The sequence below is a fragment of the Pygoscelis adeliae genome, unplaced genomic scaffold (genome assembly GCF_000699105.1).
Source record: "Pygoscelis adeliae isolate BGI_AS28 unplaced genomic scaffold, ASM69910v1 Scaffold262, whole genome shotgun sequence".
Lineage (NCBI taxonomy): Eukaryota > Metazoa > Chordata > Aves > Sphenisciformes > Spheniscidae > Pygoscelis > Pygoscelis adeliae.
The window spans coordinates 1931451-1944600 of record NW_008824184.1 but is presented as its reverse complement, the minus strand read 5'-3'; the positions used below and the strand labels follow the sequence as shown (position 1 = coordinate 1944600).

At 40.2% G+C, this 13150-nt stretch overlaps 1 protein-coding gene across 1 annotated transcript in view; it reads right to left on the bottom strand.

Moving 5' to 3' along the window:
• Nucleotides 1-246: 246 nt before the first annotated feature.
• Nucleotides 247-13150, bottom strand: part of ATXN2 (ataxin 2) — a 45477-nt gene continuing 32573 nt past the window's right edge. Inside the window, exons 21-25 of the mRNA XM_009334420.1 lie at nt 12156-12209; nt 6471-6616; nt 5351-5578; nt 1778-1946; nt 247-890 (exon numbers count right to left, since the gene is read on the bottom strand). Of these exons, the coding sequence (XP_009332695.1) occupies nt 862-890; nt 1778-1946; nt 5351-5578; nt 6471-6616; nt 12156-12209 (626 nt within the window). The 3' untranslated portion in view covers nt 247-861. The remainder of the gene's footprint in view (nt 891-1777; nt 1947-5350; nt 5579-6470; nt 6617-12155; nt 12210-13150) is intronic.

The following is a 13150-nucleotide window of genomic DNA, read 5'->3' as shown; positions in this document are numbered from 1 at the left end:
AAGAAATTCTTTAAAACCTGTACCAAACTTCGGATCTTGAAACCTTTGATTTATTTTTGCAATGGCCCTGCAAGTCAAATACGACCGGTTCGGTTTCATGGCGGGGGCGCGCACACACACGATACGGCAGCAGCACACGCAAAGCTTACCTGACGCTAAATAAAACATTCACTCCAATTTGGATCGAAAGCTGGAGAACACATTAAAGTAAGATACTGGTAAAACAAGACACAAACGCCAAGTAGGTCAGTTTTTAAAACTTTTTTTATTTTTTATTTTTTTTTTAAGTTTTTATTTTATATTATCTACAAAGTAAAAGTTTTCTTAACTTAAAAGTTACATCACTGTCTCACGATAGTGATTATCTCATCAAACGTGATTTATAAATAATAATTCATCAGTTTGACGATTAGAATTTTTTTTTTTACTGAACCTGTTTCAAGTTTAGTTAGAAGTAAAAGGGATCTCCAAGTCTTGATTTTTAGTGATAATAGCAGCAAGAATCACTCTTGTTACTTCTTTTGCTAGCTGATGAGTTCATAACTTTGAAGGGTCATTAAAAAATAAATAACTTCCAGTTTTCAGCAAGCAGAGTTGGGGCACTTGCAGGACTCAGATACAGTGCATGGAATTATGGAATAGCCCACAAGTTCCTAAATGCCTCTACTCAGTCCGAATCTCTCCCACTGCAAGATGAACTGTTAGCATTCCTAGTGGATGTTACAAGAAATCAATTTTTTTTTTTTTTAAACAAAATAAAATGAAATTCTAGTTTTCTGTGCTTCCAGTTGGCAGAAGCAGTAGAAGGAGGGTATTTGGCCTACAAAAGGTATCCAGCCTTTCAGTTATTCCAGAAGAGCCTTACAACTGCTGTTGGTGGTGGGCTTGTACTGTAAAAAAAAAGTTCAAATGTAAATAATAAATTGGCAAGCCACACAACAGTTTGCTAGTAAAGTGGTCACAGGACAACTACTGAGCTGAACTTTTAATTTTTTTTTCTTTTTCTCTTTCTTTCCTTTTTTTTTTTTCTTTTTTTTTAATGAACAGAACAAAACCCTACATATCAAGATGTCCTTTGGATGTTTTTTTCCCTACCTAAATCCTCAGAAAGCAGCCTTGTTCTGCTCACACATTCCCCAAGAAACAAAATCAGGTAACTAGTTCACTACAAAAGTTTAGAGGCCGTTCGGAAATGAATAATAAAGAAACCTAGGTAAGGTTAAATTTAAAGCAGAAAGAAGTCATACAGCACCTACTTTTGCCAAAAAGTAAAGCTGCAGAATGTAACTCTGAATTAAAGATTAGACTTCAATTATCACTTTACTTCAGTTATTAGAAGTCTAACAGCCCTACCCCCAAGCAACATTTTCACTCCTATCCTCAAGACGGATCACTTTAAATTTAATAAAACCCCAGATCATTATAAACAGGCTACACAGACAGTCCATCCCCCACGGCAAAACCACGGCAAAACCTGGAAGAACAGTCCCACAGTGCCAGTGTCTGCATAGTTATCCATTTCTCTACTTCAGCTAGAGAGAAGCAAAGTCTTTGCTAAATTAGCTAAATCTTGTACGTTTGTCTAGGCTCGCATTTGGGCTGGCAAAGTATAAATGCTAAATGCAGAAACAGTCTGCCTTCAGCAGCCTGCCACTCTATAAGGACATCTTAAGGTTTTTTTTCTGTTCTTTTCCCCAAATCTGGTTCATAACAGTTCTCCTCACAGCTACGACCTGGCTCAGTTAAGGTGCAGGTCTCCCAGGCACACACTCCTCACCTGAAGGGTGCGTCATATAGGGGAAATGTGTTGTTGTCGAGACTGGAATGGGCTGTAGTGCACTTTGAGCGATGGCGGCTTGGGGACCACCAGGTGGCTGTGTCGTCATTAGCATCATTGGAGCATGGGCAGTTGGGTGAGAAGGAACCATTCCTGACTGTACATGAGCCTGAAACAAAGAGCTCTTTAGTATAATGGTCACAAGGAGGCATCACTCCTGGCCACATGACTATCAAGTTTTCTCCAGCTGTACCAGTAAATCCAGAGATTTACTCCATTTTAACTAGATTAGCTATAGGGATTAAGTCAGAGATCTTAACACAAAAATAATAACTAAAAAACAAACAAACAAAAAAAGGCTCAAATCCTTACTGCTGGCTCTGAGTCACATTCTCAATTTTAGCCATTTGGACAGCAAGCACTGGGAGAAACTGCCAGCATTAAACAGTGGGATATTTAAAAAAAAAAAAAACCTCAGCAACAAATCTTCAAAACATTACTGTTAGTAACCTAGATCAAAGCACTTCCTATGCAGAGAACGCACCGGGTACAGATAGAAACTTCACACGTACTGGGAGTCTGGCATCCCTTCCTCAGCTGCTCGTTACACAACTACACATTATTTCATGGCTCCCTGCCCTAGAAACCACTCTCTCCAGTGACCTGTGCCCACATTATCATTCATCTAAGCAGTCATTCTAAGATGAGCGATTTCATCCCTTTATACTGTCAGGTCAGCTTTGTTCTGTTTCCAGTTAAGCTCATCACAGTGCAGGTCCTTATGTAATCTAAGCAATCATAGCTAAGTCTCAGTGGAAAAAGGAGATTAATCTTTATGATGGCTGATCACCTTCTGGCAAACAAGTTCAGTAACTTGTCAGTTGGCTTCTTTAGCTCAGAGCAGTTCATGACTCTGGAGGTCATCAATTTTTTGGTTTAAAAAGCTAGTGAACACTAGTTTCTTAAAAGCACAAAACATTAAGGAACTCTTAGAGCTCTCAGTGGGTTTCTCTTGGGGGGAAAAAAAAAAAGCATTTGTATCTAAGGTTTGCTTTGTCCTTCTACCATATCCCATTAACAGAGCACTACGGTGCAATAATTGCAGCCTCGCAAGTTTCACATGCCAGTAAAGGCAGATAGCAGGTAGTGGCTACAATTTTATTTCTTAAAGACAAAAGGGTTACTTGACTCATCACAGACATTTCTCAAACTCTTTATCAGACTTGCACTGTATTAGTAGCACTCAAGAAGCCCAGGAACTGCAATTCAAATCTCACTCTTGCTCTAAAAAAGGCTTAGAAGATAAGGCTGTGAAATAGAAATACCTTTCAGGATCAGCACCATTTTTACTTTGACAAACATGCTATTAGAGCAGCTATCATTATAAAGCAGCTATTCATACAGCAGCTGTATTCAATACACACATTGGATAAAAATTTTCTGCTGTGGCTCAAATGCTTTGCAAATTGGCAGCTGACAGTACTCTGTAATGAATTTTAAAGTACTGTTTCTCAAATGAGATATCTAACAGCTCAAGATTCATCTGATAACCTAAAGGGAAATTCAATTGATCTCCTGTGTTAGCCTAACTGAAATTCCTACTACATGGTATTTCAGAATTGTGTTCAGAAGGTGGAAATGAGGCTGCTAAGAAACTGTAAAATCCAGTCATTAGTTTCCCCACAATGGAATAATTACATGCATTTAAAATTTCTTACAGAACTGTAGTTATTCCTTCATTAGAGATTTTTGAGGGAACTACTTCATTTTGAAAAGTCAGTTAGTTTGGTATAAATATAATGGATTACAGATTGTAGTTTTCATGCTAAAATTACAGCAGAAGAGACTGCGTAAGTCAAAAATCAAGGGTAAGGCAGTCTTTGCCTGCGATTGCTAAAAAATCCTGACAGAGCAGTCAGTTCTGACTAAAAGTTGCATCCAATTTGCTTTAGTGAGGTTTGCTTATTAAGTGCTCGGCACACAGAAAGGAAGGCAATGGTCGCATCCTATAGCGCAGGCATGGGCCTGGCCATGACGTGTACAGCACAATTCATGTATGGTTTTACCTTTAAGCTGACCTTGAAACAAACATGTTTCATGTTTCAAGGCACGGCACTGAACATGCCACTAACCCAGGAGCTTGCAGCAAGACCCTTCCGAAGGGGTGCATGCAAGGCACCTCGAGAAGCTCTACAACTTAGGCATTCACACCACTGCCATCACACCAGAGCGGAGCAAGTATCTTGTTTCTGGCAGAAACCGGAGCCTGGGAGGACATGGCAAGATGCCACAGCAATAGTCAAGTTTGGACATCCTCTCCTTATCCTCCCACAGTACAGAAGCAGAGAAATTAAAAGCCTAACAGAATTAAAAAGCTAAAAACTCAACATCAGTAAAACAATTCCTAAGTAACTATTAATTCATTGGCTTAACTGACTGTCCCAGGGACCAAAGCAAAGATTTTATCAGAATTCTGCAAGGGACTGGAAACCTACTAGACTAACCTCCCTAATTACAGTTAGTCATGATATCCCAAACTATTGCTAACCTGTATGAGAAGGCATAAGCCAGACACCAGGTACTTGGTCTGCAGAAGAAATTGTGCAGGCAAATTACTGATTAATTGTCCCTTCCTTGACAAAGCACACTAAATCCATGAGATTTAGTAAACATGAGAAAATCTTTGTAACGCTGCGTTATGCAGAGCTCTTGATTAATCAGTCATGTGCTTCCCTTCCCAAAATCCTTTTCTCAGTGAGTTGACCCCAAGAGAGCAGTTAAGAGAAGTGGGTTTCTGATCCTGAAGCAAGGACTGTTGTTAAGTTGCCCAACAATCATCAGGGATCTCCTGCGTACGCAGTTCATTTAGAACCACACACAGATGCACGCGCGCACACACACACACACACGGTTTTCTTTCAGCAAGGATTGTCTCGCAGTCATCTGAATTGAATCTCACCTATCTCCCATTGCAGTGCCTTACTACTCCCTAGTAATCCTGTGTAATATCCTTTATTGGATGTACTTGTATAAATTTGACTACAACGCAGAGCCTAAACTGCCACCAAAAGCAGCAATTCAGCCTTCCTCCACTCAGCTCTCACCTCCAACCTTTCTGTATGCCAGCTCTTCCTGTGATCATGCAGTGAACCTGAGTAGTGAACTGATTTGACTGAGAAATAGCCTAACACGGGGATACAGGAGGCACACTTCAGCTGAATCATGTCCCCAGTCTGGTTTGCTGCATGGCCAAACAGTTCTGTGAGCAGAATGGAGGGGGAGGACAAGGATGGGAGCCGGGAACTGGGAAGAGAGCTCAATTTCTTTCAGTAGCAGTGCCACCTTAAGATGTCTTCATTAAACTACAGTTGTAGATGCATTGGGTGTTGGAAGCTGAGGTCCAAATATCTTGTAAAATTCTAAATAAAGGCAATGTACAGACAGAAACCTAAATAACACAACACATAGTCTGTGCCGAGAGGTGACAGAATGGAAATCACTTCAGCAGGCCCGACTGTCCTAACTTTGTGGCATTAAGACATTTAGTCTTGAAGGTTGTTAAACTGTGTTTACCTGGGGGACATGGGCCATGTGTGGCGGATTGGTATATGCAGGTTGAACATGGGAGGGATGAATGGTGAAGACTGTTTGTTGTGCTGTAGGAAAACTATTTTGTGGAGACTGCGTATTGGAGCCTGGCGTCATGGAAGGTGGGGTTGGAGCTAGACCTGCGTGGTAAATTGCCGACTGCTGTTGTGGGTTTGCCAGGTGGAGTGCCTGAGCAGCCTGGTGCTGATGATGCTGTAAAAAAAGATAAAGATCATTTAGGTTATGGTCTAGAAGCGAGACATGTTTATTCTGTAAACTAGTGTAAGAAAGGTTTGCAAAACTGCTCTCGATAGTGAATCTTAAGTGGCAAATCTAAGGATCACCACACCTATGGTCATGAGGAAACTCATTTCAATTCTATCAGGCTCATTTTCTCCTTGCACTAGAAAGTCATGTCAGCAGGAGCCTGGAAAATGGAACCTAGACTGACAGGTAAAAACAAGGAGACCCTGCAACCATGGGGCTGGATATACTTCATAGTTGCACTTAGCAGCCAGAAGTTGTTACCAGTAGGTAACTAAGGCATGGAACACTATCATGAGGCCTATTTTGTTTTCAGCTGCTTGTCTTTGACAAAATACAATCAAACGCTTCTCAGCACTTATCAGCTATTTCCAGTTGTAACTTCACTCATATTAAAGCTCTGACAAAATTATGATCTTTCCTTAATTGTAACATGGAAACAAGCTATACCTCATCCTCTGTGAAGAGGAGGAAATGAATGGTTGGACTCTGATATCGGTCCTTACTGAGGAAAAGGGACTGCCACAAGCTTCCCTGCTAGCTTATCTAACAAACTATGTCATGAGCCTACCACCTTTGAGTCCTAGCCACTGCAAGCAGAGAAAAAATTGTTATATAGCTCTACTTCCTTCCTTCCTTCCTTCCAGAAAACAGAGGGGAATCTAGAAAACTCCTGTATGAGATCTGCCACATGCAGTTCGTTTGGGCAACTGCTCCATCTTACCATTTTTCCTCTCAAAGAGATCAATGTATCGATGTCAAGCATCAGACTGATGCAATACCTTCCAGTAGAGTGTATTAAATACAATTTAAAGGCATTCACTCCCTTGAGTTCTGTTACCTGCACGGGGCTAGGAGCAGGGTGGCTTCCAGCATGTTGGCTTTGCTGCTGGCCAGTTGGTGTGGCAGAAGGCTGAGGATGCGGAGGATGCGGATGCAGGGTAGCATTAGGGTGGGCATACTGCTGAGCAAGTGAGCCAGTGGAAACTAGGATGAAAAAGAAGAATATTTAACAATAGATACAGAACATGCATCTATCTCATCAAGTCACCATCTGCACTTGAAGATTTCACTATATCTCAAACATACTGTAAATATATTCCCTCCCCCTTCTAAAAAAAATATTTATCTTGCAAATAGCTGAGTATCTTACCTTGCTTTTGTGTAGTTTGGTTTTGCAGGAAAGTCTATAAATAACCATAATTAGACAGTTCATCTTCCCTAGTTTGACAATGTAACAGATACTACATAGAAAAAAGCAGTATTTCATCTTTTGTTTTGTCAAACAGACCAGTTTAAAATATCAAATTTATCATTTTCATACAATTTAGTTTTTCCTGAAATATACTTTTGAAAGGTGTTACAAGCCATTTTTATTTCCACCATCCAAAAAATTCTTTGGCCTTATACCTGGCTAACCTCACCATGCTACTCTTCTGGAAATTGCTCACAGTACAGTCAGTGTAAAGTATATACACTGCATGTATGCTTAAGAGCTATAGGGACACACAGTATATACGTAACAGCTGAGAAAACTGAGGCTGCTTGAGCATCAAATTTTTGCTGAAGCAAAAATCTTGTACTACAATAACATATCTTTCCTCTCCCCTCAAGGGAGTCTTTTCTGGATCACCACCATTCTGCGAGCTTCTCAACACTGCCATGAAATTCTTAATTCCTTGAAACAGTAGCAAATAAGGTATGAAATTCCAAAAAAGGAAAAAATTTAACAACATAAAACTTTCACACCAGTGAAACCACATCTGTTGCTACAGCCATACCAACAACAAACTATCAACAAGTCCCTCCTTGAGGAGTCCTGCCCTGTTCTGCTTCAAAACAGGCCACACGAAATAGTTTGGGTTTTTTTGGTTTTGGTTTTTTTTTTTTTACTTCTGAGGGAATCTAAGAAAGTATAAAAAGCCATAATGATAGCAAGTCTTCCTTTAAACACAAAGCATGCAACCCGAAAGCAAGACCCTAAGAAAATGAAGATGCTTTGCCTATTCCCCTCTATTGCTTTTAGAACTTGTGCAACAACCAGTCCACAGTTTGCAACTACACTTCTGCACATGACAACGCGCACTACTCTCTCCAATATTACAGCTTGTCAAGACCGAGGCTAGTTTTGCTGACAATAGTGCTAAAAGACAAACAGTCAAAGCAAACTATCAACCTGCTCCTGAATCTGTTCCCTGCAACTGTTCCTTATTTGTTCTGGTACCTTTTTGTCATTCTGACAAGTTAATTACTGCTTACTATATGTCGGGTTACACTTTTTTAAAATGGGGTTTGTATTACATGAGAACTTGATGGCCAATGAAGTGCCTGTCTGCAGCATACCTTTAACAGCGATGGGTTTTCTGGTGGTGTTTTCTTGCCCTAGTAAACAAACCTGAAAAGCAGGGCACACGGAGAAACTTGGAGTGCAACTTGTTATGCTGCAACCACCTGCCCCGTGTATTCACGACTAGCGAGGTGTGTCATCTCACTTTCGCAAGTAACTGTTTGCTGCAGCTTCTGAAGAGCTTCACTCCGCTCTTAGAGTGCTGGGCTCTAAGTTCATGAATACACAGAACTGCTTGAGTGTATATAAAGGATGAAAAGACAAGATGGGTGGCGAAAACAGACAAAAATGTAGCTGCATCTGAAAGCACAATACTGTTCAGCAAAAGCAGGTCTCAAAAGGACAGCAACCCCACTGTGCTCTATTAACCAGCCCTGACACACTACTACCCTGTGCAAGTACTTGTTTTCCTCCAGTTTGGTTTGCTATAAAGCTTACAAATTCCAGTTCTAAAATATTCAAACTCACTAGAATACATATAGACAGTATCTTTTTTGCCTAATTGAGATTTTTCTCCCCTCTACAGGCCACTATGAAGGTCTCTCCTTTATAAAATAACTGCCTACCACATTTAACTTAATCCTGCGCCCTGCTGTCTTGAAAGCTTTATTAAATCTTCACTGAGCAAATGGTCCAACAGTGATGTGCACTACAGTTTCAGGCTATTAATGCAGATGAACTTCATATATGTTTGTAACCCTAAATTCTTGCAGTTTGAGTTGATCCGAACACGCATAAGCATGTAAGCGTACTTAAGCACGAGTGTACAAGCATACTCATACACCGTGAGCATTTCTGATTGAGAGGGGGTTTTGAAAACACCTCGATATTTCCTACACACACTGGCAAAACTACCAGTATCTTCTGCCATAGCACTTTGTTATGGTTTCAAATGCAAGAAAAGTCTTTTTTTTTCATATCACTACAAAAATTTTTTTTGCAACAGCATCTCAACCATGCTTCTATTTGACTTTCAACCGCTTCTCCTTCTTACAAGGACTACATGAAAATTATCAATGGAAACACCAATCATTTTTACAGTATTAAGTTTATGGTCTCCTACAGTAGGAAAATTTCTCAACCTCATTATTATACAACACTCTGAAGAAGGCCAGAAGTTATTATCTCTGTCAAAGTAATAGAAATAAATGCATAGAGGGACTGACTTGTTTGCCAAAGGGCATGCTACCAGAAGTCTTCCTCAGCTCTCATCCCACTGCCTCAGCCACAGGGCTGGCACGCCTGACTACAAATTAACTTCAACTCCATTCAAAAGGTTTTAAAATGTATATGAAAATTAATTCCAAGTTGTAAGATATTCAAGGCTTCCCACATCCTGCCACATTACTTGTTAAGAGCCCCTGAAATAATGTGGTACTCCCTTAAACCATTTGTGCAATTCATCTTTCATTTCTCTATAGCTGAGAGAATAATAAACTAAGTTATTCTGAAGCAGATACATTATACAATGAAACATCACAATGAAGAATTTCTCTCTTAAGAAACCAGTTAAACCGAGGAATAGTACCCTAAAGAACAGATACAGAAGCGAGGGGGAGGATCAAGTTTTTGTCATAGTAGCAGCTCTTCCATAACCTTCTAATATCTTTTATCCATAGCTTTGCATTTAAAGTACCAGATTTTTTATATGGAAGAATTTTTATTTGCCTTGCTTCTACTCTACCCCATTTTGTCTTTAACAAATTACTCTAATAAGTTCCACAAGTTTGGTTAAAACTAGTTCAGATGCTGCTGCAAATTATATTTTAATAGTAATATTAAAAGTGTCTTTCAAAAAATGTTATGTGGACCCGTATCCAAATCCTGTACAGATACTGCATACAAATCAAGAATGGTTCAGGACGAGTGGCAGCAAGTCTGAAATACGTGCACAGATCTTTGTTAGTTCAAACCCAGAGTTCAAACTTCAACTCTAGAAATGTAAAACGTTTTCCATGTTTAGCTAGTGCAATTAATAGCTCCTGACAAACCAATGAAATCTATGAGACCAGCAAGCCTGTGAAAGAAGTCTTGCAAAACAGACATGAGAAATTCACCTGTTTAGCCATAACTAAAGCACTTTCACTGTGACTTTTTTCAAGAATTTTTGCCTGTTCATCAAAACAGCTCACTACACGTATCAAACAGCAAACAAGGTAAGTTGGGGGTGGGGGGGGAATATCGCCAATTATTCAACATTTTCCCCCATTGTCAGTACTTTGGAGATTTTCCAAGTGGCCATCTACTATCCAAAAAAAAGTGCTGAGAAAGCTCTAGGAAAGGACAAAACAGCTCTGCGTATCTCCTTGCTGCAAGTAACCTCAGCTCATACCAGCAGAAATACACTGTTTTTCTCACCCTTTAAGCCTTACATTCCTCTCCCTCCCCAAGAAACACTCTCTGGGCTAACCTGCTTCACTTCAGCATCTTTTTCATCAAGTTGTTTCCTAACATGCAATATTTAACTGCACTAACCTTGCAGGAATACACAGTGAAGATAAGTGATTCAGTAATGAAGTGAGCAAAAATACCAGATGGATTGAATTACTGAATTCAACTCTACAGAAGTGCAACCCATTTTTCTGAGAGGTAAACAAGTAGTAGTCAGCCACCGAACCCACAGAAGGAGCTGAAATCAAAAGAGGTCAGAGCAGCAGAAAGCAAGCGCAACTCCCAGCTACAAGGGTATATGCAAAAATCATATAATGTAATTTCATATTTTCCCTGGCAGGAATTTTAATGCTGCCAATGGTGGTCACCGTTGGTCATCGTCCAAAGATGCACTGAAGAGCCTATTTTCAAGAACTGACCAGTGAACAAACTTAAAAACTATTGCCAGACCCAGTAAGATGGTGAGGATAACTACATTTAAAAGACCTGAATGGTAGGAAGCAAAGAAATAGCAAATGTTTCTTTCATAATACAAACATTTAAAGAAGTCATTTTACACAGGTAGAGTGGACTTCACTTAAAAGATTATCCACGAAAGGAACGAGCTTATTAAAGTTGTTTCAGTGCACCAAACCAAGACGCATGAAAACAGGACAGGTCAGCATCCTACAACACTAGTTAAAGCAGAACCATTTCTGTACAAGAAACACAGGAGGTCTGTTCCAGAAGAGATTTTTGGAGAACAAGTGGTATTTCTCACATCCCTCTTGCATGAGCTAACTCAAAAAAACCCAGAAGAGTGCCTGACATAGGCTGCATGGACTTGCAGACACACAGGGCAACAAGACTCACTGCAGGACAGGAGCATGTTCGAAAATACCCTGAACTGCAGTCCTCCTTTCCCATGTCTGGGGTGACAACTACAGTTCATCCTGCAACCACCCTACTTCCCCCCCAAAACAGCTTCCTCTAAGTGCTATGAACACCAACATACAAGGCAGTATTTTTTAGTTATTCGCTTCTCCCTGTACACGCACGCAACTGAAGTCTGTATTAGCTGTTGTGTTCTGAGAGTACGGAGAACATCAGCCCCCTCTCCCATTGCCTATACTGATGCAGGTCACCAGCTCAGGCAACACCACACAGGAGCACCGGAGCCAGGTAACATAACTGATAATGTTCATCTGCCAAGGAGGAAGCATCCGATGCTACAGACCAGCAAGGAGCCCTCATCTAGTCACTCTCTTTATAATAATGCTAACTGCACTCCTTCAGCGACACTGAAGTAACTCTATAGAAAGCTTCCTTCACCTCAGCTGCAACTCAGGTTATTTCCTCCCAGGGGCTCAGAACTTGAGCCACAACTTTTTAAAGAGATGAGGCACAAGATACTTCTCCTTTTAGGAAGCAGATTAACTTGCCAAGTTTTAAAATCCCATTTGGGCCATGAAAGAAAGGGAGTGAGGCAGTTCACTTGGGTTTTAAGCAGAGGCTATCCACATGCAGCGCTCACTTCTGGTTGCAGATGAAAAGACTAGGTAGTAAAGTTAGAGATTATTCAGCATGCAAAATACATTTTAAAAGACTGACAAATCAGCTTCCCGTGGTCATACAAATCTGTTCAACAGCTTCATTCCCCTGTCCACGGAAAGGAACCTTCCTGCATTTGCCACATACTGGTTTGGTGCAAGGAAACTTGTTCCCTCAACACGTCCCATTCCTTTAACATCTGTTCTTTAGAAAGTGCTTTTCTGTACAATCAAAATTAGTACAAAAAACCCAACTCACTGGCAAAGTAGAAAGAAGGGCCTGTCTCCTTGCTGTATGGTATTTTGGGACATGCTGAATTTGGGAAATAGAAAGGTAAATTAGCCTCTTGCCACGTGCATACTTCCCGTCTTCTGGAAAGGTCAGCATCATTTTTTTTTCTTTTTTTTTTTTTAAGATTGTAGAACCATGCAGATATTTTTATTTACTTAGGTACTATTAGAGCTGGATATTTAGTTTTACAAAAGAGTGGAGATGAAACAACACAAGTCTCAGGTAAGCCTTCCTTCTAAACTGTGACACTGAGGTCTTCAGTTCTTAATTAACACAAAAATAAACTTTATGTCAATTAATGGTCTATTACAGTCCACTGCAATAAGAAGGTTAAAACGTAATTACATTAAACCAGAAATTGGCCCCTTGCTTTTTCAGCTCTATCACTGTCATTCTTAACAGTTCCAAGACACCTTTGGTGACTGGTTCACTCTTAGTCCCTGGAGAATCCTCTGAAGTTTATATTATATCCACCATTGTACTATCAGGGTAATAGAATTTACTCTACTGCTGAGACAGAAACCAGATAAAGTTAGAGACAACACCAGACCAGTAAAACATATGCAGAAGGGGAAAAGGGAAGGGAGAATGGGGACAGGAATGAGAGCACAAAAAACAGGAAATGCATCTGTATAAAACCAAGGTCTGGTTTTACACAAGTTTGGTTTTAAACACAAAAGTAAAGTTTTTCAGAGGACTCCGGTTATCTGAAAACACAGGCAATTCAGCTACATAGTAAAACTAACACAAATTCATTGTCACAGGAATGAATACATCCACCTTCTACCTAGATAACCAAATTTTCTACTAACAGCACAAGACAAGTTTAGGTCTTTGTGCGACGTAGACCAAGCAGTCAAACTGCAACCCATGGCCAGCAAACTCTACCAGCCCAATGACATCGGTATCAAGGAGATCACACACAGCCAACACTTCCAAGACAGATGGTGTGTTCTGAAACC